The sequence below is a fragment of the Phalaenopsis equestris genome, unplaced genomic scaffold (assembly GCF_001263595.1).
Source record: "Phalaenopsis equestris unplaced genomic scaffold, ASM126359v1 Scaffold000354, whole genome shotgun sequence".
Classification (NCBI taxonomy): domain Eukaryota; kingdom Viridiplantae; phylum Streptophyta; class Magnoliopsida; order Asparagales; family Orchidaceae; genus Phalaenopsis; species Phalaenopsis equestris.
The window spans coordinates 365896-392564 of NW_018164796.1; the positions used below are offsets into that span (position 1 = coordinate 365896).

Genomic DNA, 26669 nt, shown 5'->3' on the forward strand with positions numbered 1-26669 from the left:
ATATATATATGTATATATGTGTGTATATATATATACAAATATATAGATATGTATCTGCATATGTATATATATGTATCTCTATGTATATATATATGTATCTCTAAGTATATGCATGTATATATATGTATGTATGTATGTATGTACGTGTGTGTGTGTGTGTGTGTGTGTGTGTGTGTGTGTGTATTTAAACGGGTGGTATTTGAGAATACCGCTCTCAATATGCGTTATTTGTCCACGTAGGGATCGAACCTTGCCATCCAAGGGCGTGTATTATATATATATATATATATATATATATATACACACACACACACACATTTTGATGAGAGTTATTTTCAAATAATTTTTTTACAATAATTAAAATTATTTTAACTAGAAAAAATTTTAAGAAAATATTAAATCCTATCAAAACGAATATTTAAATGGAACAGTAAGAATTAAATCTCAACCGTAAATTTATAATCCTACGTCTAAAAACCCTAAATTCTAAATCCAAACAGAATATTGAAACCTACTCTTCATTCTTGTTCGGTCGCCTCTTAGGTCTAAGTCTCGTTTCTTTCTTTCCATTTCGAGAGAGGAAGAAGCAAAAGGCAAAAGCTGAAAGAGCTAAAAGCAAAAGCTAGCCTTATGGTTCGTCTTATCCTATCTTCTTCCAAAGATAATTGCACACAGATGTTGTGATATCTTCGATTAATGCTTACAGCTTTGCGTGTGAGGCTATGGAAAATCATGAATAGTCGTGGAATCGGTTAATGCTTATAGTTTTGCGCTGACAGAAGTTGAAGTTTCTTTTACTTTCATTTCCTCTATGTTTGGGATATGGTAGAAAATGAAATTGGTTGGCTATCAGCATTACTTGGGTTGTACAGGGATTTGTTTCTATTTTTCTAGTCAAGGCTTGAAATATACTTCTTGATCTAGTCTGGTTTTGCTTTAGTTGGTAAATGTTGGTTTTTGTACTGTTGATTTAATTTTGTGCCGATATATGAGTTATTTCCTCTTTTTGAAGAGAATAAAATATTTTCCTTTAACATGATGCACTTTTTGTGGCTTCTTGACGAGTATTTTGTGACGTCTTAACGAGTTGAATTCAAAGTAGCCCTAGAGTTTGAAGGAGCTGGCTTTCCGGTAGACCGACGCCCAACTAAAATGGCAATTTAGTCTTTTCTTAGTTATTATTGTAAGGTATAAATATGGTTTAATAGGCTAAGGTAATGTTATACTATGTGTGATTATTGTCTTGAATCTTAGAGTTAAGGTTTGGGAGAGATCACATACCTCTCGAATTGTAGGTGTTAGTATTAAGGTTTGCAAGAGATCACATACCTCTCAGATTGATAAGTGTTTATCATTTATATATTCGGGTTGTATTATTTTGTGTTAGTGAAATAAATATTTTGTTTTCTTTAATCTCTATGGAAGTTCATCTCTTTCCTTTATGAAATTCATATATTTCCTATCAAATTAGTATTGAGCATTCGATTCTGGAAGAAAAGGGTTCGTGATACAATCACCGCAGTAACCAAACCTCGCATGATTGAAGCTAGCTGGGAAGACAAACGAGATCGCAACATATAGGAACCACCTTCATGATCGAAAATTGGCTAGTACAGAGAAGCAACATCAGGATCAGGCGTTCCCTAGTAGCAATTGGTCGTGATACAAGCTAGTTGTGAGTCGACGGGATAGCGACGTATAGGGATCCTTGAGATATATTCAAAATTCAACCTAGTTGGGAAGCTAACAAGCCAACAACGAGATCGCATATAGAAAACAACCTAGTATACAATGGCGACTTGAACTAGCTAGGCAGAGCCAACAACGAGATTGTGGCGTACAAGAGTTCTGGCTTTGTGATAAAAAACCTTCCTGAAAGTAATGGCGGCCTACAAAGTAGATGACTTGGTGGAGAAATTAGAGTGAGTTTGATGTGGGGCTGCCTAGGGGGGCCTAAACCGGTTTGTACATCTAGACCAGTTCAATCAAACAACCAAAAGGGAAGCAGGGGCCAGCCGGTCCATGATAATGGGTTGGGGTTGCCGCCCAAGGGGAGGGGTCTTCCCTCCTAGTTATCTACTATGTATATTTGTTATTTTCTATTTTAGGGTTAGTTTAGCTTTGAGATTTCTATCAAGACAGCATCTGATGTCTCAATTTTCCTTTTAGGGTTGTATCCGAGGACGAGTGGTGTTCCGGCTGTATCTCGCTCTGAGGTGGTGTTTATCTTCTACTTTCCCCTCCTCCACAACCTCCTTTTTCTGCCTATGTCGCCGTAATGGTTGTGGTATGCCCAAGGACGGCAGCTCTGTTGTCTTCTACAGTCCCAACCCTTTTCCTTGTTGCCAACCGCCACAGAGCCCATGTTTGTGGTTTTGGTCAATCGTTCTTGTTGTCTCACCCATTCCCTGTCTCTGTTAGCGCCCCTATGATATTCACGATTGTTCTCTACCACCGCACTTCCATCCTACAACAACCGCAACCCTTTCCCACCTCCAATCCAACCCTCCAACAGCCCGGAACATGTTTCCGTGAATGTTGAATGTTGTGGCAACAGTATTCCTTCCAATTGCAGACGCCAAGGGTTGCAGCCATTCCACAACCACCCTCCAACCCTCTTTCTGTAATGTCCCTTAAACTGCAACACCACTATTTTTGGATAAATTTAATTGTGTTTGTTTGTGCTTATTGTTGTATTTCTCTTTCCAAGTTGTTAACCTCATTTTGAGGTCATTATTGTTTTCCTTAGAATCCTAGGATCTAGCTCTAGGGGTTCCTATTGACTATGTTAGAGGACTAGTTTTGGAATTCATCCCTCTTAGAAATTCAAACCACTTCTTGATTCTCTTGTGATGTTTCGTATTGATGATCTCAAAATCATCATCGTATGGTCGAGTGGTTAAGGACTATCATGTGGAGACTCAAGGAGAAGTTCCCAACAGGATCTCAAGCCCTAGGAAAACCTCTTCGGGACTTTATCATCACACATACACACACAAAATGCACAAAATTTACAAAGTTGCACAAGAACGGACTAAAATTGAATTTATGAGCTTAAAGGATGGCTGAAAATGCGAACTTCTCAGGAAGACCTCCGATGATAAAATGGACTGCGTCAACGCGTCTGAAATATCAATTTTAACTAGGAAAGTCACTCATATTATCATAATTCCGCACACGAGCAAATTGCACGAAAATCAATGAACTTGTCGAGCGACCTCAAATGACGAAATGGACTGCGCTGGTGCATCCGAAACGTCAATTTTACTTAAGAAAGACATCTATTTTGTGTGGGTTCCTTGCACGTAAGAAATGCGTGAATTATTATTTGAATTTGGCATGATTATCGAAAAATAATCAAACAACCTCGGATGACGAAACGGACTGCGTCGGCCCATCCGGAGGGTCAATTCTACCCAGGAAAGATACCCACTTTGCTAGGATTCCGAACACGAATAAATCACACGCTAATTAATATAATTAAAAAATATAACACAATACAATAAAATAAAATAATAAAAATAAAAGAAATCTTTATTTTAAACCTTATTTCACCTAAACCGTGCTAGCCTCCCTCCCTCTTCCCAGTCGCGGTTCGATCAAAGTCTGCTCGCGCCCCTCGTGCCCTAGCTCCCGCGATCAACAGCACCCGAGGCCGCCCGAGCGAAGCCCTAGCGTCTCCTCTGCCATTCGCGAACAGGCTCACCCTCGTCTACACTAGATGTCTCACCCTCCTCTGGGTCGACCCTTCCTTTCCCCTAGGCCGCCTGTTCTTTCTCCCTAAATGCTCCTCCTCTAAAACTCCACCTGGTCGACCATTCCTTTCCCCTAGGCCGCCTGTTCTTTCTCCCTAAATGCTCCTCCTCTCCCATCATCCCATTCGACCACCATTAGGACTGGTAGGTGGCTGCTCCTCTTTCTTTTGCCTATAAAACCCCACCTTAGGGAGGTCTTTAAGGTTGGCCGAAAAATTCAAAAGGAGAGTAGAGGTGCTGCCAAAATCTTGTCTTGCGTGAATTTCATGTTCAGTTGCTCGGTATTCTTGATTGTTGGCTCGATATTCTTGCTTGGTTGTGTGTTTGACTACCAAGGTTTTTGACTAACAAGATTAGCCGAAAATCTCTGGAGAGGAGGTGTTGCCGGTTTTTTTTTTCTCTGGCCTTGATTCGAAGTTGCTCTGGATTTGCATTAAGAGGCTTTATTGCATGAATTAAAGGTTTGTTTTGCATATACTTTAAACTTTATAGGATGTGCTGAAGGTGTTGAAAGCCTGCATTTGTTTTTTTTTTTTTTTAGTGGAAGAAATGATCAATGATTTTCTATAATACTTACTAAAATTTTAAGACATCATGAAGCATTCGTTTGTTGTTCATACACCATCCATATCAAAAACAGATGACACCATCCATATCAAAAAAAGATGCCTGAGGTTATTAAAATCTGAAACATCTTCGATATTTGAATCTTACTGTAAATCTCACTCGAATGCCAAGATCTCTGACTAATCTTTATTATTTACGGTTCATAATCTATGAGGAAGTGTTTAGGCATTTGTTTTCTCTGATGATTTCTTGCCTGGCGATATGAGTAATCTTTCTAATTTGCTTCACTTGGAATTTGCCCCTGAATGCATATTCTAATGCACCTGGAATTGGGAAATTAAGGTCATCTTAAGAACTAATAGAGTTTAGTGTTAAGAATGAGAATGATTATCGAATTGGTGCGTTGGAACATATGAGCAAGTTGCGTAGATTAAAAATACAGTTTTTCTTTTTCTTTTCTTTTTGTGGAATATGTTAAGGATACTAGAGAGGCTAGCACTATGAAATTATTTGAGAAGAGAAAACTCAGATTTATTCTTGAATTGGGACAAAACTATTGACGAATGAGAATCATACAGGGGAGTTGAAAGCCTACACGCCACACGATTCTTTAGTATTTATATATTTGACACCTAAATCTGATATCGCATATGCAGAACTTCAAACACTTGTCTGTTCTATACTTATCGTAGTATTTACAAACATACCACCCAATCTCTATATGTCTATATATCCAACACAAGTTTTGCTCCTTTACATTTATACCACCCATCTCCTATGTCTTTACATTTCTAACACCCAAGAGGTAATGCAGGACTGCAGTTCGTCTCATTGTTTACATGTATATCTTTGGAGATCCTTAACATGTTTATATTCATGAAAATTTGAAGTTATACAGGCTGATTTAGTGAAGATTTGAGCTTCATGTGGATTGTTTTCGGTATTTCATAGCCTATTTGTGAAAATATAAAAATATTGGGTGCTTCATTTGCAAAATCTGAAATCTACATTTGCAAAATCTGGGTGGCTAATTTGTGAAAATCTGAAACTTTGGGTGTCTAATTTGCAAAATCTGAAACATTTGGGTGGCGTATTTTAAAATCTGAAAATTTATTGGTTGTTTATTTGCAAAATCTGAAATCTTCGAATGGTTTATTTGCAAAATCTGAAATGCATGACAAATGGAAGTTTGGAAGCTTTAGTGTTGCTCATCAATGATAATTGCCTATTTGGAACAAATGCTAGAAATGAAATGTTGAAACTCTTTATTATTGATATTCTTGTTGAAGTAAATGATGGAATTCATTTCAATGTTGAGACATGTTGGCTTTAGGAATTCATTTATACTTATTTTTTTTTCTATTACATGTTCTTATTCGAAGCATATTTTGGGTGCAAGAAATTTTTTAGGCTTAAGGTTTTACAAGATCTGAGTTTTATAGCTCTGTTTTGACCCATTTATTGGGATCGATTTAGCTCTTTTTTGAGTTGTATTTTTTGCTTAAATATTGTTCGATTTTTGCCCCCTTTGCTGGGCTCGGTTTGGCTCTTTTACTGAGCTGAATTTTCCAGGGAATGTTCTCTTTCTGTTTTAACCCATTTGATGGGCTTGGTAATGTTGTAATTCTGCTCTATTTGGCTTGGAATGATGCTTTTGCTGAGTTCGATTTAACTCTTATGTTGGGTTCATTTTTTTGCTTGAGATCAGGCTCGGTTTCATCTGGAATTTGGCTTGGTTCGGTACTTTTTCAGGGTTGGGTTTTACTTGGAATATTGTTCTATATTAGAGCCCCTCTATTAGACTCGTTTTGGTTAAGATGTAGCTATATTTTTGCCCTTTTGTTGGGCTCGGTTTTAGTTCCCCTTGGCTGCCCCTATTCGAATACACGTGGAGATCTATTCCAAATAATTTAAAAAATTGGTTTGGGGTTTGGTTTTGGCTCCTTGTAGTTGTTGCCCCTACCCGTGAGTTTGAGATTTTGTTGTCCCTACCCGTGAGCAATAGTTGGTGGTGGTCTTCTTCTTGCTGCCTTGGCCGTGAACCATGTCTTGTGATTTCTCTATGTGATAAGTTGGGCGGTTGGTGCTCCCTCTTTGTTGCCCCTGCCGTGAGCATTTATATGGTTTTATCTGTGTGATTTCATGCTTATATGACATGAAAATCTAGTGATTGATATTGAAATTAGACGGCTTTATTGTTTGCAAGATTTTAGAAAGTTTGAAGAATGCCGTTTGTAGATTGTTTCCCTTTATTCGATTTATGAAATTTGAAATACTAAAATATTGTTTTTGGAAAACTCATAAGATTGCCGTTTGAAAAGGGTTTGAAAGCTTATAAAATTGTAGTTCGGAAAGAGTTTGGAGGTTTGACATTAAAATCTGGATAGCATAAATGTCACATTTGAGTTCAGGCTTGGGTGTGTGAATATGTAAGTGGTGGCAAAGTCGTGTATACAATCGTCACATTGATTCGGACTCGTTTCGACCTGTTTGAAACAAGATTTGGAAGGAATACCCTTCTGAGATTGATCCATTTAAAAAATTTGAGAAAATGATATCTTTTTTAGTTGATTCAAGTATCTTGGGCCCTTATTTTCAGGTCATTTCGTCACAAGTTTTGAGGGTTGATTCACCATTCGTCTTTTCGATCTTTTGGGTGGATCAGTTCCTCATCTCTCATCCCCATTTTTATTCTTTTTATATTTGCTTCTTGGTTCGATTTTTCGGTGCTTATGTCTGACACATAAGTGTCCATATATGAAACTATCAAGCAAAGTCGCGAGTAGGTCGATTTTGTTTTTGGGCTTAGGGCGATGAAGACAAGGGCACGCCGGTGGAAGAGCAGAATGATATTTCATCCTACGATATCAGGACATAATTCTGGGACCTGATAAACTGTAGGATGATAGTATCATTCACCGACACAAGACTAGCGGAGGACCCTTACCTTATTAGGTTGTTGGCGGTTCTTCGCCCGATGGCGTAATCGACTCGTGGGCAATCGTAATTTTTCAAAACTGATAAGAATAGAGCATGATAAGAGCAGATACAATATTTATAAAAATATTTTTATTACAAAAATTGGTACAACTTTCTTTTGCATGCCTGAAATTACGTGCATACTAAAATATAAATTTTAAATATATCGTAACTTGGTTGTCCACTTGTCAATTACCAATACCGGGCTAAGGAGTGTCCTCCTAAGTAAGGTTTAGTAGGACAGAGTGCCCTCCTAAGTAAGGTTTAGTAGGACACTTTTCTAGTTGAGTGGCGGACTTTATACATCCGGAGGTGACCGATAGTAGCATTCGACGTCCTTCGAGTATAAATTTGGTACAACTTTCTTTTGCATGCCTGAAATTACGTGCATACTAAAATATAAATTTTAAATATATCGTAACTTGGTTGTCCACTTGTCAATTACCAATACCGGGCTAAGGAGTGTCCTCCTAAGTAAGGTTTAGTAGGACACTCTTCTAGTTGAGTGGCGGACTTTATACATCCGGGTTACCGATAGTAGCATTCGACGTCCTTCGAGTATAAATATATATATAGTATTTGAGTATAGCCCCGACCCGAGTGTTTGCGGTCCCATCTTTTCGGATTTTTCGTATGTTTTATTGGAATTTTTGGGCAAAGCACTCGTGGTCCTTTTTCCGGGATATTCCCGAGATTTTGATAATTTTCTTGGAATTGTAATTTGTCAAATTTTTTTACCGAATTTCCCATCGTGGGTCATTTGTAACAGACCTCCCATATATACAGATTTGATTTATATTACAGCATTTTACTTTACAGCATACTGTATTGTTCTTCTTCTTTAATGTACATTCTACTGTTTTTTTCTTTTATACTGCATGTTTTGTTGTTTTTATACACACTATACCTTAGAATAGGAGATAGTAGTTGGTTTCATATGAGGTACGCGGCAGCAGAAAGTTGACTAAATAATTACGTGTACTTTAAAAATTAACATCGAATCTGAAGATGTTATAATGGGGAACTTGGAGCGAACATCGTGGGCAACACGACGAGGATGGGGAACTTGGAGCGAACATCGTGGGCAACACGACGAGGACATACAGAGGAGCAACTTCGAAATGGATCTGCAAAATCAAAATAAGTTCACGTCAGCTAAGCATTTTCTCGAGTTTAAATAACAACCCATAGGACTTCAAGATAGTTTGTTCAGTGCAACGTAAATCTTCATCTTATCTTTTAGCTTTGCACATCTCTTTTGTGCAATTATAAGTCCTAACACTTTTAGGATTCCGAGGTTACCACACAGTACGATGTAAATCCTCCTATCTTTATAGGCTATTAGCACGATCAGAAATCGTGTGAATGTAAGTCCTAAATTCTAAAATAAATTGCAGGATTAAACATTGAATAACATCATTTCAAAGACATAAAGCCAAATAATATGATAGTTGGGAGGTCACCAGGGTTTTCCTCGGATTCGTGATATCATCTACTCTTCATTCATTTGGATTCCTTAAAATAATTGTTCTTATTTGAGCCACTCCCATTTGATTTTCCCGTGACCAATCTTGGAAACATAAACTTTGAAATATGGAAGTAAAACCACTGATCTTAATTAAGAGTCTTCTTAAGTGACCTCGGTTATTTAAGATGTAATTAACTATAGGGGTTTGCCTCTACAGGGAACTTGAAACCCAGGTAAATTAAACTCTATCTAATCTTTAAATTAGATAGGGGAACTTGTTGGGCATACATAAAAATGTTTCGCAGACCAAACAGATGTCACAAACTCTTTAGTTTATGTGGTTGAGCCTACTATCAAGTGGTATGTTTATCCCTCGGGATAGTATATTAATTGTGGTATCACGCTCAGTCATCCAAACTATTCAATATGTGAGACTCGTTTGGTTTCATCTATTTTTAAATTACAATACTATTTTCAAAAATCATATTTACATCAAAACTATTTTCATATTTACAGATGATCATTCCTTCTTTAAAAATAGCGGCCGACACAAGTGTGTTGGGTTTTAATCATATATTTGAATTCAGCGGTAATATTTGTTGTTTCAATTTTGTTTGGATTAACTTTGGGATCAATCGATAACAGAGCCATGTTAACCCTAGTCCTACCCTAGTGTTTCCTAGCATCCGACATACTGAAGCCATTTCCACTAAAAAAATTTCTTTCCTACTACCAAATACAATTTCCACTCCCAAAAATCCCAAACCCTAATCATGCCACCAAGAAGATACAAGCCTAAGCATACCCGAGAAGAGATAAAGCGAGAGTTCCATCGTCTTCACCAGAGGCTTCCAGAGATAGATGATGGAATCCAAGGAGAGAGTATCCTCGATCATGATATAGAGGGTCGGTAAAGAGAAAGAGATGGAGATCTGAATCCCTTCCATAGGGATGACTTACGTGATAACGAAGACAATCTCCCTAAAAGTTTGGAATTCAGTATCAAAGGAGGCTACATATGTTGGGGGGTGACACCAAGACTTTGGCATCAAATTGGATCATTCGAAGTTCGATGGAGGTATAGATCTAGACGACTTTATCAAATGGGTACAATCAGTTGAGAGGATCTTCGTGTACAAAAAGGTGTCAGAAGACAAGAGGGTGAAACTTGCAACCATTAAATTGAGAAAGCGCCTCCTTATGGTGGAAAAACATGTAAAGAAAGTGAAAGAGAGAGAGCAGTAACAAGATTACCAGGTGGAAGAAGATGAGAAATAAGATGCAAAAAAAATGCATACCTCATTACAGTGAAGATATGTTTCTGAGACTCTACCACCTACAGCAAAGAAACCTATCAGTGAGGAGTTCACAACGTAGCTTAATCAGTTGCAGATGAAGTGTGAGTTGGTCGAGCTAGAGGAACATTCCATAGCCCGATATATGGGGAGCTTGAAGCCCACTATCAGCAACGTTGTCCAGCTGCAACCCTATTGGTCACTGGGAGATGTCTAGACATAAGCCCTGAAGGTGGAGAGACAACAAAAATAAAGCAGTCAACCACCACCATTCATGTAGCCACTGCACTTGGAGACATCAACAGGAGCACACCTCAGAGTCAAGAAAACTGGTTCGGATAAGGATAGAGTCACTCTTAGTGAGAAGAAGTCCAAGAAGAACAACAAGTCTACTACATTTCTTACTAGAAAATGCTTTATCTGACATGGATTTGGGCACATCGCCTCCAGCTGTCCGATGAGTCGAGTCGAGTCAAGGTTTTTACCGAGCAAGACGCCATTAAGGAAGTTCATGACAAGGAGGCGGCTGAAAAAAGGAGTGAGGTGTATCATCTTCCATCGGATGAGGGTGAGATGCTCATGGTTTTAGACTGAGGATACGACTGATCCGTAGTGGCTTCGCCCAACGGGTCCTACAGACTGAGGATACGACTGATCCGTAGTGGCTTCGCCACAACATATTCTAAATTTGTTGCATTGTGAACAGAAATTAATGCAGTTTCATCGTCGATGAAGGGAGTAGCAAGAATGTGGCGTCTACGCAGATAGTGGATAAATTGGGATTCATGACTCAGAGGCATTCTCGGTCTTACTCTCTGATGTGGTTGAAAAAGGACAACAAGCTAAGCATTAACTAAAGGTGCTTGGTGGAGTTTTCGTGAAGGGTGTATATTTTACATTGATATCTAAAAAAATGGTTACAAAAGGTTAGACTATTCCCCTTGGGAGTTTGCAATGTTTGCCCTATCCTCCTTTAAAACCAAAAAAAGAGGATCATGGGCATTTACATGATGTAAATGAAAATCCCTGTTTAAGGTCATCTTTGCACAAGTATGAGCTGGAATGTTGCTCGTTCTATCTGTATGTCCAAACAAAACTTGCTTAAATCGAAGCAAGAAACCAATGTTTGGATTGTCGAGAAATTGAAATTGTTGCATCTTCTCGCTCATCACACATCTAAAAAGGTTTATAAAATTTGAATTGTCATCTTCAATAATAAACCCCTTGCCTTCAAGCATCCAATCCTCAATAAGAGCATGGAGGGATAAGCTTGCATTTATTTTCACATATGCATCATCCCAATGAAGTAACTTGTGGGGTGATAGGACTTACACCGAATCCAGAAATGGAACAGTGACAACGAGAGCATTTAAGGGCATCGCAATCAATATCTTACCAGCATGGCCACCACCATTCAGGGAGGTTATGGCTGCCCGCACTTCAGATCAAGTAGAGCCAACCTTAGCTATTTTAGGAGGATTCAGCAGTATATGAGTGACACGCATGTCCAAGTCAGATCAGTAGGAAGCTCCCAGAAGATTAGCCTGCTAAGGATGTTTGCTCGTAAGTAGAGAAAGATCCCCAAATACATTGGGGGCGGTGGAGTCGCCAGTTGGATTCAAGTGTTTCTCGGACTGCAGTCGACGAGCCTTCAAGCCCGGAAGGTTATAACAGCTCCATCACCGGCATCAAACAAATAGAAGCTTCAACAAATGAGGTTGAAACTACCCAACACTAGAAGACTGATGCAGGGCTCCCTAGGGGGGTTGAGCCAGCTGGTTCATCTGAACTGGTTCAGCCAAGAGGGGAGCAAGGGGTATCCGCCCGAACAAATAGAAGCTTCGACAAATGAGGTTGAAACTACCCAACACTAGAAAACTGATGCGGGGCTCCCTAGGGGGGTTGAACCAGCTGGTTCATCTGAATTGGTTCAGCCAAGAGGGGAGCAAGGGGTATCCGCCCAAAGAAAGGGGCCTCCCCCTTCTAGTTATATACTATATATATTAGTTATTTTCTATTTTAGGGTTAGTTTTTCTTTGAGATTTCTATCATGACAACCTCTGATGTCCCATTTTCCCTTCTAATGTTGTATATGTGGATGAGTGGTACTCCGGTTGTATCTCGCTACGAGGTGGTGTTTATCCTCGACTTTTCCATCCTCCACAACCTCCCTTTCGTTGTCATCATCCGTTTCGGGTGCAGCTCGCCCAAGGATAGTGTCTTTGTTTGTTTTCTGCAACCCCAACGCTTCTCCTTATCGTTGTCAACCACCACATAGCCCACATTTGAGGTTTTGATCAGTCGTTCCTGTTGTCCCCCCTTTCCTTCCAATTGCAGCCACTTCAAGTTGCAGCCATCCCACGACCACCCGCCAGTCCTCCTTCCATCGTGTCCCTAAATTGTAACACCACCGTTTTAAATACATTTAGTTGTACTTTTTGTACTCATTGTTGTGTTTCTCTTTTCAAGTGTGTTGAGTTTTAATCATATAATTGAATTCCGCAATAATGTTTGTTGTCCAAATTTTGTTTGGGTTAACTTCAGCATCAGAGTTGAGTCAAGACAAACCTGGAATTGGAATGGAAGAGTGTTTCAAGGCCAAGGAGAGGAGACTCATGATTCTAAAAGAGATGTTGAAAAAGATCATGGAGTTTCATACAAATTTGTCGCCAGCCACCACCAGATCAAGCAACGACATCTAGAGGGGATACGAGCGGCAGCAAACTGAAGATGTGTGGCAGCAGGGTAGAGTCATTTCTTTAGAAGGATCTGGATCTGCGGGATTGAGCGAAGGAATCAGGAGCACACTCAAGCAGCATCACTTGTAAGGCATAGCGCGACATCCGAACGACAACAATCTGAAGGATTTATGCAGCATTAGGGCAGCCTCATTTCCTTAGGCGAATATAGAGCCGCGGGATCGAGTAAAGGAATCAAGAGCAGACTCGAGCGGCAGCACTACAAAGTCATAACTCGACATCCGGACAGCTTTAACAAACAGAAGTAAGTGGGATTAAGAGAACGAATGGAGAGCATATTCTAGAAGCAGCATCTGAAGAGAATTGCACGAAATCTAGAGGTTTGGAATAAATGGAAACAAATAGAACATGGTAGCGCGTGATTCCGGGCAGAAGAAGATCAATTCAATAGATTTCAGCCATGAACAGGGAACCACGTTGGGTGGGACCCCATTTGAGGGTTGCAACCAATCACATCAGTGCCTTTTGTTGCGGTAACCTTCGAGCGAAAGGTAATTCAGAAGCCTATGGGTATGAGCGGACTTATTATGGGGTGAACCAAACTATGAAACAAGGAAAATGAATATGGATCGAGAAGGGAACCCAATCCCCTCTTTATAGGTGGAATGAACATCGGTCGAGAAACTTAGGGAAAAAACTCACGCATAATGAAGCTGAAGATGTCGATCTTTGAAATATATAATGCCTATGATTGGGCTTATTGCATGGAAGGGACATATGATATGGAGTTGGCAGAGATTTTGACACCGATCCAACATCTCATACAACAATTTGCAGAAATTTTTCAATTGCCACGTGAATTACTGTCTCAGAGGGAACACGAGTATGCAATAACACTGAGATCAAAGGTTTCTTCCATTAATGTGTGCCTATATAGCTACCCCGGTACAAAAGGACGAGATCAAGATATTGATCTGAGAGATGTTGGTGGTTGGGATCATACAACCTATTGTGAGCCCCTTTTCTAACTTAGTTTTGCTAGTGAAGAAGGATGATAGTTGGTATTTTTGCATAGATTATCGGACAGTGAATAAAGAAATAGTACCTACCAAATTTCTCATCTCGGTGATTAATGAGTTACGGGACGAATTGTTTGGCGGTATTATCCAAGATTGATTTGAATCAAGATATCAACATATTCAGAGGACGTCGAAGGAGGTGCACAAGATTGCATTCTGAACTCATGAGGGTCACTACAAATTTTTGGCTAAAAGGAAAACATTCTCAGATAATGATGTTACGAGGGAGCCATACGACTTGATCTGACAGTAGTTGTCTCTTTTCACCTTGAGGACAATGTGCTTATTGGGAGGAGAAAAATGGTAGATCGGCGCCTAGCCTGCCAACTAATTTAAAGACTTATTTTAGACAAGGCTAAAAGGGCAATTTATTTTTTTGTTAATTATTTTTGTGGGGTATAAACATGGTTTAATGAGTTGGGATATATTATGTTATATGTGATTGTTGTCTTGAATCTTAGGGTTAAGGTTTGGAAGAAATCGTCTACCTCTCGAATTGTAGGTGTTAGGGTTAGGGTTTACGAGAAATCGCATACCTCTCAAATGTAAGTGTTTATCATTTATATATTCGGGTTGTATTGTTTTGTGTTAGTGAAATATTTTTCTTTTTTTGCCCTAATCTCTGTGAATTCTCGTCTCTTTCCTATCGTTTTCCCTTCAACTTTGGCCTCGAGTTCGAAAAAGCGTTGCTTTTGCTTTACTTTTTATTCGCCTTGCTTTCTTTCTATTATTATCTGCATTTGTTGTTGGATATTTAGATTGTATTTATTTTATCGCTTATTAGGATGTCAAAGAGTGTTTACAGTTTTACTTTAAGCTTGCAAATAATGTCATTTAAATTCTTAGTGTTTGCAGTTTCAATTTAAAGAATATTTACATTCATACCACTCAATTCCTACGCAGCAGATACTGAGAAGATTTATACAGCTAACTTGGAATTAGTCCAGCACAGAAGATTTATCCAAGAACCTAGCATTATTGGAAGTCCTACGCCAAAAAGGGGTGCAGTTGCGTCGTGGTATATCCGTTTCCTGTTCGGAAACAAAGGCACCAAAACCTCGATGCTCATAACGGGCGATTTAGCGCACAGAAGAACGACTCTCAACAAAGCGCATGGAAAGGCAGCTCCCAAGAGTGGTGCTCCAGTGCTTGAAGTGATTTCTCTTTCGATCATGATTTAAGTCCTTGACTTCTATATGAGGAAGGAATCTCTCGGTAGTGTGTGTAACAAGAGCAAGACAGAACGAAACAGAGCAGCGACTTCTGTATTGGATTTCTACGGTTTGCTCTTGTGTGATGGCGAGAGGAGGAATGTTCAAGAGTTCTAGGATTGTAGAGAGGAACTCTTAGTGTGATTTACTATATATATTTCTCCTCATTTCATAGTTAAATTTTTAGTGGTATGGCTCCATGATTTTTTCTTGTTCCCATATTTTTTCATATTAAATCTTGTGTGTTTTTCTAGAATTCTTGTGTTGTGAGCTTCTGTTCAGTTTTTATTCTGAAACTCTCAAATTAGTGTGTTTTTCTGCAGTGATTTAGTTGTGAATTGATCGATACACTTTTTCCACCCCAACATTCTAAACCATAATGTTTACAACAAAAAAATAAAATAAAAAAATATTGATAGGTATCCTTTTAAACAGAGACAAAATTGAAGAAGATGATTTATAAGAATATAAAGCTGATGCTTCATACCGCTATATTTTGATGCAAAGCTTTGGAAACCTGAAAATTAAGATAAATTAACAAGAAAATATGCGATTAGAAACTCATAAGATTTTCAGGGAAACAACAATATGAATCAGCATAAGTAAGCACATAATGTGTGTTGACATACCTAAAATAGAATCAAGCCTGTCCAATACTGACTAATAGAATATAAGAAGGTTTTCACTGCAAAAGACTATGCTGAGGTTTTGTAGTTATTGGTTGAAGAACAGGCTTGCATAGTATTCTTACGAACTAAAGGTGAATTCATAAGGGTTCTGAACTCTACATACATACCACTGAATTCCAATGTGTTTATATATCTAAAACCTAAGCTTTAATTTTGTTACATTTATACCACCCAAATCTTTTAGATCACATCAAAAAATACCACTATTTTAACCTTTAAAAAGAGAAATACATCTTTTCAAGCATAGGTAAGGTGGTATGCATGTAGAAATTGAAGTTTACGTGTTACACAATGCATAAGAATTAAGTGGTATATGTAAATCTTCCAATGATTTTATGTCAAAATCGATTATGACTGCCCAATCGTGCAACACAAATTACATGCACGAAAAAAATTATTCACCTGAACGAGCAAGTGATACAAACTCTCCTTCTCAGCCTTAGAAAACATTGAAAATTCCGCATACATATCCTGTTGAAAATCAGAAATACTATTAATATCATTCTTATCATTATTTTGCAGCCTGACAACAGATAATTCAAATGTTGCAAGTAGATAGTTGAAGGATTCAAAAATAAATAATACCATAAGTAAAAACAAACATGAAAATTAAAACAACAGTTGTAACCATGGGTGTTTAAGTTCTCTCTGAATTTGGCAGTGGAGTAAACTAGATGTGGAAGATATTTAGAATGTTCAGAATTTCAACATTTTCCAATTTTATAGGGATGAGTAGAAAACAATCCAGAAAAGATCTTAAGGATTATTGAAAATTTTTCTCATGACAACAGCCAAGAAATAGAATGTCTGATTTGCTGATATCAAATGATATTTTCTGTTTGGGGCTTTGCTTTGGTAATTTTATTGACTTCATTATCTCAAAGTGTTTTAAAAACAGCTCCGTAAGTGCATTCTTAAAGGCTATGCAGATATTGTGGGGTGGAGTTGCACGGTAGAAAATGCTAATTTGTTTTTCCCACAAAAAACATATTGTAGATTGAAATATTTTTCATAGGTAAAGCAAGGGTGCATTTCAAGCAAATTGTGCCAATTATAAAAAAATAAAGAAAATTTAAATATGCAGCACCCAATTCTTATGCATTTACTTATCTCACGCCCAAACTTTGATTTTTACAACCTAAGCATCCTTCCCTATATATCAAAAGTTGGATTACACTACTTCCACACTTTCATACATAAGGAAGAGTGCTTTGGGTGTAAAAATAAAGGTTAGGGTGTCAGATAAGTGAATGCATAAGATTTGGGTCCTACGTATGTAAATACCCCAAAAAATAAACTAACTCTATGCAAGATGAAAATTTTCAATTTGCAGGGGAGAAATCAAAAACAAAGTTAAGACTTTCCAAGCAAATGAATCTATCATCACCTCCTTGGACACTGCAGTGAGAATAGACTGAATGCTGATTTGGAAAGATTTTATGAAGTCTAATTGTCTCGAACCCATTGAAACTTTTCTTGACTCAACTACAATAGCAGTAAAATAAAAAATAACAGGATTCAGAAAAAGAATAAATTGATTGCCAAAATAAGGCATATTCACACTAAAAATAACCAAAAGATTTAAGTAATGGAATTCAAACTAATTCTGAGTATAGAAATAAACATAACTAAAGCTTAAGGGGGGGAAAAAAACTGCAGAATTTTAGAGGGGATAACTAATGAGAAGAAAGAGGAGAAAAACTACAATAAGAAAAATGAGATGGAACACTAAGATCAACGTTTTAGAAGTCTACAAAACCGATTAAAAACAGCCATTTAGGCTCGGTATCAAAATTGTCCCATCTGAAAATGGTCATTCCATGTGTTTCATGTTGGTTATGCTACTTCCACCCTCTCCAGATATACTTTATTTAGTTTTGGAGAAACCAGCCTAAATTCAATCACTTTTGCCACTCCTTTTCTTTTTTAAACCTCTTAATCCATGAAATCATACACTAAGATCTACCATCAATTAAATTGTAAACTTTATATAGGTCAAAAAATTACTTAAACAAGAAAAAAGAAAATCAAATTAACATCAATTTTTCCAGTCCTAAACTTTTTTTAATATTACCTTTAATTAAACAGACCAAAAACATTTAAAAAATAATATAGTAATGCATTTAACATTATTCATCACTGCAACAAAACATAGAACTTGTAAGTAAAATTGATAGGTTAACCAATAAAAATTTATTGTCATTACAATAACATGCTATACACTCATAATTAGAACATCTACTAACTTGTTGAATATTGTTGGAATTTAGCAGGATGATTTTATTGATATCAAAAGGGGTATAAATACATGATAAAGGAGTTATAAAATAGAAAAGACATAACATCCAAATTTTTAGGATTAAATTAATTCCTAATAACTACCTAGAGATTAAAGGAAAACCATAAACTAAGAAATACATAAATAAGGAAATACATCAACTAGGAAATACATAAACAAGGAAATACATAAAATAGAAAATATCTGGAAAGGAAAGAAACAGACACTGATAACTTTGAACACTCCCCCTCAAGTTAAAGTATATATGCCAATCATGTCAACTTGGGCGATAAAGATACTTTGTAAGCATATCAGCCAATTATCCAGCAGATAGAACAAACGAAACACAGATCTCCCCTTAATCAAGTTTATCCATGATAAAGTGACACTCACTCTCCACATGCATGGTATGATCATGTTGGACCGGAATATAAGCAATGGTAATGGTGGTTTTATTGTCACAAAATAGCTGCAAAGGAGCAGTAACTGGCATATGCAACTCAGTGAGAATAATGCGCAACCAGATGGCTTCACACAACCCCAAAGCCATAGAGTGAACCTCGACTTCAGCACTACTACAAGCAACTAGTGATTGTTTTTTTACTTTTCCAAGTGATAAGACTCCCTTATACGAAGGAGCAATAACCTGAGGTAGATAGTCTATCATGGACAGATCCAGCCTAATCAGCATCTGTATAAACCACAACAGAGCGGGAGTTGTGAGGAGTGAATAACAACCTGGGCCTTGTGCTCCTATTAAATAGTGGCGGATCCGATGAATTGCATTGAGATGATGTTCGTAGTGGTCATGCATAACTGACGAAAATACCCACAACGTGAAAAATGTCTGAGCAAGTAAAAGCGAGGTAGATGAGTTTAGGTGTTAGTAGTAGGATTTTTCCACTTGAGCAGAATTGGGAACATGCAATAATTTTTCATTTGGGTCCATTGGGATAGCAACCAATTTGAAAAGGAGAAGGTTGGTCTCGGTCAATAGATCCAACACATATTTGCATTGGGACAGGCAAAATGGCCCAAGCGTACCAAGCTACTTCCATTTCTAAGAAATACCGGAAAGACCCCAAGTCTTTCAATTCAAAAGATGTGGCGAGGATGCATTTTAGTGGGTTGGCAGGTCATTACCTGTGATCGTAATGTCTTCGACATAGATACATAGATGATGAGGATGGCAATACAACCACTGGATAAATACCGAAAAAATAGGGTATAATCAGATTAGACCTGAGAGAACCTATGGCCCACTACCACCAACGAAAACTTGCCAAAACAGGCCCGCGGGGATTGCTTCAGCCCATAAAAGAACTTTCTCAATTGACACACTTGTCCATGGGAAGAAATCGAGTCAAATGCTGGGAGAAGAGACAAATAAACCTCCTCAACAAGATCACTATAAAGGAAAGCATACTTGACGTCTAGCTGAAGTAAGGGTCAATCCAGATTCACGGCTACTAATAATAAGGCATAAATGGTATTGAGTTTGGCAATCGGTGCAAATATCCCTTCATTGTACATTCCATAAATTTGAGAATATCCATTGGCGACCAACCATCCCTTGTTGCATTCAAAAGAACCATCGAAGTTAAACTCGATGCTGAAGATCCACCGACACCTCACTGTTTTTTTCCCCCGGAAAAGATCGACCAAATCCCAAGTATAGTTGCGTCCAAAAGCATTCATCTAGTCCACGACAGCAGCATTCCAGGACGGGTCAGCCAAAGCAGCTTCTGTAATGGATGAGAGACAACCAGCATAGTGTTGTTGTTACCTCTGTCATTTTCTTGGAAAATATAAAGTCAGGTTATCCGCTTAGTAGTTTTAATCATCCTCCCCTAACGAAGATCCTGAAAGACACAAACATCAGGGGAGACAATAGCAACGCAATCCATATCATAAGTTAACTTACTGACCCACAATAGGTTGCACTTAAGTAAAGGAAAATGTAACATGGGTTCCAAAGTCAGCCAGGTTGTAGGTATAACTGACCTTTTACCCGCAAAGGAATTACACGAGCTATTAGTAATTTTAATCATATCTAGCTCGGAGGCGAATGAGAACCTCCGGTCATGTGATCTGTGGCACTTGAATCAATAATCTATGGGCTAAAAGAAACAAAACTAGCGAGTACCATAGAGATGTTACCTAAGCAGACATAAGAGGTTGATCGGCCTGAAGAGAGCTGAGTTGACCCAAGCAGTTTAATCAAGTGTTCCATCTAAACTCTCGATGGAGTCTCCTCATTTGGGGATGGTCCGAGTAGAGGTCGGTTGAACTGTTGCGTATTCTAAGTTTGAAGCTAGACCTTTTAGCAACGAAAGATTTGGCCAAAGACTTATTTGTTGGTTTAATGTGGAACTTCCAACACTTGTCACAGGTTTGTGACAAAAATCACATGGCGTAAGTGGCTCGCCACGGAGTGGCGGAGTGTGGAGTACTATTGAAAACCAAGGCTAAAAGCTCGACTGACAAAGTGCAGTTGTCGATAATGACAAGTCTTTAGCTTTCTTCGCGGTGAATCTTGGTGAATGCTGCCCTGGTTGAAGGGGATCGCATCCAAGTATATGGCCGCAAACTTCATCGATATCTTGTTCAGGCCTGCCAAGAATTAGAACACACGATCCTTTTCTAAAATTATTTGGAAGAGAGAAAAATCTAGAAAGAGTATTAAGTGTGGTATTAGTAGAAATCACATTCCATCCATAATGCAAATAAGTCATTATAGTATTGGGTCACCGTCTTCAATCATTGTTTGGCATCGCGGATCTTCTTACAAACTTAATAGAGTTCTCCATAATTACTTACGTCAGAGTAAGTGTCGAGAACGGCAATCCAGAGAGCACATACAGAAGGAAGAAATTGGTACAAACTGCCAATCGAGGTCTCCATGGGATGATGGAATTAATCAACCATGAAATGACCATGGATTTCTCCACTTCCAATCTTGTATATATTGGGTCAGTTTTCAGAGGTTCATGAATCATACTTGTGAGATGGTTGAACTTATCTCGACCTTAGACAAATAATGACACAGCTTGAAACCATTGGAGGAAATTAGAGTCGTTAAGTTTATTGGTGATAATTAGGAAATTCATATGGTTTTCAGGTCCTCTGATCTGAAGAGGGATTGAGGTAGGTGTCGATCCTAAAGTAGATTCAAGGACCGTGTCAGAAGGAAGCTCGGTGGTGGAGGAACTAGCCATGACTCTGATTGAGCCAAATGAGAGGTTGGGATGTTGATACATGGATTGAGAGGATTCCTAGCAAGCATACAACGAATTAGGACTTCATGGAAGAAATTCTAGCCCAAAAAAAAGAGGTCTGCTCAGGCAAGATGCTGGTCAGGTTGCAAGAAAGGGATTCCAGTAGGTACAAAAGATCTTGCGATTCTTGGTAAGAAACATGGCTTGGGAAGACCTGCAGAAAAAATTTCCAGCAGCAGGAAATGGTGTCCGACGACTAGAGAAGGGAAGGACCTGTAGCTATAGGCCAGCTGGTGACAATTCTGGCGGTTGGAGAAAAATCCTGGTGGCTAGGATAAGATCCCTTGTCTTTGATGACATGTTGAAATTTAGCATGATGATTTTATTGTCATCACAAGGGGTATAAATACAAGATACAAGAGTTACAAAATAGGAAAGACATAACATTCAAATCTCTAGGATTAAATTAATTCCTAATAACTACCTAGAGATAAAAGGAAAGTCATAAACTAGGAAATACATAAATTAGAAAATATCCGAAAAGAAAAGAAATAAACACTAATAACTTCTAACAAATATAATTTTTTTAAGTCCTCTAAATTAATTAAATCATGAAAGTTTTAAAATAAAACTTATGACATTTGATGATTCTATGATTTATTGAAATGAAAATATATAACAAATTCAAAAATATGGTAAAAATAGAAACATAAGTGTAGAACAGCATTGTTAAAAGCAAAATTTTCAAACTTTGCTAAAGATCTTATCTATCTTATTTGAATTCAAACCAATGTTGTTAAAATGCTGCTTGAAAGGCAAAGTGATGAGATGTGGAAGAGTCACATTTCACAGCCTTATCATGCATGTGGAGAAGGTATAATGCATGCTGCGCGCCACTCTACAGCGGAAACACCGCAAAAGCACTCGGTATTTCTTCACAGTTCGTTTTCAAGCTGGCAACCAAAGGTTTTAGGTTTGGCTCACGCATTTAGTTGAATGGCTGGCTTAATACATAGAATAAAAGGGGTGCAAAATCATAATAGATGGCTTAACGATAGCAAAGTGAGCAGCAGAAGAACATGTTTGACCTTCTCATCTCCATCTATGGGATGGTTTCTCCGCTACACAAAAACGTCGCAGCAATAGTGCTGACCTCTCTTTCTAGCGTACAATTTCTCCTCCACATGTAAACATCACAACAACAAAGCTCAACCTTTATCTCTCTGTGGCTTCTCCACCACACTAAAATAGATGCAGTGGTCAGCCTTCACTAGCTTTTCATCTACATGAGCAGATGCTGACAACACTTCTAATTTATGAATTCCTTCTCCTCCATTTCTCATGAACAGATGCTCAACATTTCTCAACCTTCTAGTCCATGTCTAATGTATGAATTCCTTATTTATGAAAGCTAATAATTTTTATACTATGTTTTGTTAGACATGAATTTTGAAAATATGTCATCATGTTACGTCAACAATAGCTCTTTTTGTTAGACATGCACCTTTATAATGAAAACTTAGGGCAACTAAAATTACTTGTGAAATCTCTACAGTATTCATAATAAAATAATTCATAAATATTGCAGGTTTTTAGGAAGCTCAACCCTAATCATTGTCTTATAATGAATTAAGAATCCCTCTACAAAAACAGAAATAGAAACAACTAAGTAGGATTTGGAGGGGCAGAAAAAATTTTGCACTCTTATCTCATATTGGCGGACTAATCATACAGAGAGATCAATAATTAATTTCTTCTTTAACCGACCATCAAACACAGTATTCTTAGAATCAATTGATGCATTTAAATATTAAAAGACAATGTTGAAGCTCTTTGAACTCCTTGACGTGTAAATTGAAAATATTTAAGAAGAGAACGTTCAGGTCAGTAGTTATGATGTTTAGGCCAGTAGTTATAGATAACCACTCTAGCAATATTTTTGTAGATCAATATATTATAATATATTATTTATATATTTATTTTTCATTACAACTGGAACATAGCATTAGTTCTTATGGATCAACTACTCATAGAGAAGAGAATGAATATATGCTAGGTACCATGGACAGCAGTGCCGCACATAGCATAAATATAATGTTAGAGGAAATTAAGAAAACAAATAAAGTGAAAATTATTATTAAGAGAATATTAGAGTTATATTATATTATATATATATATATGCACACCAGCGTCTGTGATTGCGTGTGTGGCTTACTTTTACTATGGTGAGAAAATAAATTTGTGCAAAATTGATAAGGTTGGGTATCGCTCATTTTTCTACTTTTTCTCACTTCTGCAAATGTACATGAGCAAATAAAGTCTTAAGACATGAGTTTGTCTCCAAAAATTGGAACAAATCCATGTTGTTTATAAGGAAAATAAATTTAAGTGGTTTATTTTTAGGACTATATTTTGGTATGGTGTGCGTGTGACCAAGGATTTGAAGATTTTGAACCCATTAATAAAATGTTGTGGTTAATCAATGGTGATAAGATATTAGATATGGGTTGTAATTAGTAGTGCATTTGAAGGGAATGATACTATCATTCACAACAGAAATTTTAAGATTTGAATTCTTAGTATTAAGTGACTATGAATGGTTTGAAAAAAAAAAGAAAAAAAAAACAATCAAAATTTCATATTTGTCAACAAGGGAACATAAAAACAATGTTGTTTATATGATATATTAATCAACAAACTACATGACTCGTTATTGCTTCCATGTAGCAATAATTGATCTAAGAATTTTAGCAATCATTTTGTTTTATATGAAATGGATGAGAAATGAAAATTATAAGTTAAATTTTGTGTTATTTGCTCATTGGAAAACTATTACTTCTATTTTATACTTAATCAAATTTTAATGCTGTTTTATCAAAAAACGCCTGTAAAGTAAATGCAACTATAGGGGTATCTTTATTGTACAAGAATCTTGTTTATACTATGGAATGATTATAGCAAAACTACAAGCCCCATAGCAATGGAAAAAATAGTTAGGGATTCAAATGATGGTAGGCAACACAACATTTGATGTTAGGGATTCAAATAATGTTAAATCCTTAAGATGAGTTGGTGAAACAAGATAATTGCAGCATTCAATTAATGCTCATGCTTTCCTCTTACAAGAACACAATAAAGAGATTTAGAAACTTTCAATGAATAAAGGATAATAGGCATCATCCTGTAAGTTAGCGCCATAACTATAACAATATACAAAGCTACTAAACTTGAGCAGAATTATATACCACAATCCTGCAGCATGCAACGCCCTTGCAATATGGATACAACATCATTACACCACAAGCAACATATTATCCTCATGCCAGCAACTTTTGGTCACAACACCCCTACCGCATTACCATGTATTTTCCTTTTTTTCTTCTTTATTGGTTGTTGGAGAAGGGAATGGGAAATCATAGTGTTCCCCTCCCAAAGGGTATGAATACTAAAACATCAAAGATACGATATTTCAAACAAGGAGATAACCATCTCTTACACAAAAAATTTGGAAGGATAATCTTAACTCCTCATCAACAATAGGTCTGACCAAATATTAGTCAAGCGGATGTTGCCACCATGTGGAAAGAGGAACTTCTTCATTCAATACCCTGGGTGCTAAACCAAGCCCTCAATAAGGAATTAGTGCAGCCCTCCAACTTGGGTGGATGGGCCCACACATAATGGTCCTTTTACCATCGTGATAATCACAATAATATGAAGATAATTTGAAGGAGATTATCTCAGACATCAAGAACCTCTTATGTTAGGAGTGCAACACCAATCCACATCTATATCCCCGGATCTCTCCATGGTTAGCAAAATTCCTCCCTGATGAATGATGGTAAACTAGGCCCATTCAATTGGGAGAGACAATTGAAGGCCTTTCTCACCACAATTAATGATTGCTCATAGTAGAGTAAAAATATAAAATTAAAAATAAATAGGGGATATTGAATATTTTATTTTGCTTCCCCCTATTTTCCACTTCTTCCTTTTACAATGCATTGCAAAAAGTCCCATCTTGTTCTTTGCTTGAACCTCCATGAAAAGGAGATATTTAGTTAAAAACAATAAGAGAGGGAAGACAGGCTTGTTAAATTGGTTGACCTCGTATAATTAGAAATGAAAAATGAAGACAATATAACCGTATGGGGTTATCCAAAGCAATTTTATTAAACCTAGAGTAGAAAATGACTGATCTCTCAATAACAGCATGATTGGCAAAACATTCTTAAATTTTAGAGCGTGTGAAACAATCATTCCTTCAACAGCATCATCATTTTTTAAACTACCATGCAAAGCATAGAAAGATAAGGATATAAAAAATAAATAAGCATATATGATATAGTTGCAAACAAAACAATCATATAAATACAAGTTGGTTTTCTTCGTTCAAATTGCACTTCAGAGGCACAACTACGAAAAACAAAGTTAAAAAAAGTACACTTTTCGACTAGATATGATGTTTGCAAGCAAAATTCAGAGTGCTTCCATTGCCATGTAGACCACATGTGCTCTACTCGAGAGACAAGCTCTCTAAGACACAAAGGCAATGTTTTGTACATCAATCTCCCCAAATCCAACACAGCCGGGAGTCTCATGCTCTACGTAAGTTCGATAATGATCTCAAGTTCTGCACAATATCTTAAATCTAAAATGGGAGCTCCATTGTTCAAAATAATGCAGATAAGAGAGTGAGTCGATGCTATGGGGTTGTTTGGTAGCCGGTTTTAAGCAGGATTTAAGCTAAATCCTGTCAAAAGGCAAAAAATGCCTCCGTAAATCCTAAGGTCCCGAAAATCCCAAAATAACGCCGACTCGCGATAAATCTGAGATTTACTAAATCATGTGAATCGGCGGATTCAGTAAATCCGGACGAGCCAAAAGGAAGAATGGCGCGAACAGGCTTACCTTCCTCAAAGGTTCTGGTAGGTGCGGAGAGGAAGGATGAGAAAGATAGTTTCGGAGGTCTCTGTAAGCCGCGAACCCGTCGTTTCTTTCCCAGCTAGCTCTAATGGTGACTGTATGGCGAAGCTTTTGTTCACGAAGGCGATGTTTTTGTGTGACACCCGTAGCGGGGGGAAAAATTTTGGGTGGGCTGCCTGTGATTGCGTCAGGGCTATATCGTGACGCGTCCCCATCCGTCATTGTAAACTTCATGTAATCCTGATGTAAATTCCGCTGTCCATCTCATGTACCGCGCGCGTAAGCCCCATGTAATCCCGATATCAACTCCGTTATCCGCATCATGTACTGCGCCTGTAAGCTCCATGTAATCCCGATGTAACCTCCGCTGTCGACAAAGGATGTAATCCCGGTATACATTCCGCGGATTCGCCATTGTAATCCGTGTGTACCATCATTGTACATCTGGTGTAACTTTCGAATGCGCGTGTACACCGGATGTAATCCCGGTGTACTTCTGCGGTAA

At 37.7% G+C, this 26669-nt stretch overlaps 1 protein-coding gene across 1 annotated transcript in view; it reads right to left on the reverse strand.

The window, feature by feature from the left end:
- Positions 1-26312, reverse strand: part of LOC110026168 — a 35180-nt gene extending 8868 nt beyond the window's left edge. Inside the window, exons 1-4 of the mRNA XM_020727016.1 lie at positions 26150-26312; positions 17130-17227; positions 16145-16213; positions 15541-15570 (exon numbers count right to left, since the gene is read on the reverse strand). Of these exons, the coding sequence (XP_020582675.1) occupies positions 15541-15570; positions 16145-16213; positions 17130-17207 (177 nt within the window). The 5' untranslated portion in view covers positions 17208-17227; positions 26150-26312. The remainder of the gene's footprint in view (positions 1-15540; positions 15571-16144; positions 16214-17129; positions 17228-26149) is intronic.
- Between the last annotated feature and the right edge of the window lie 357 nt (positions 26313-26669).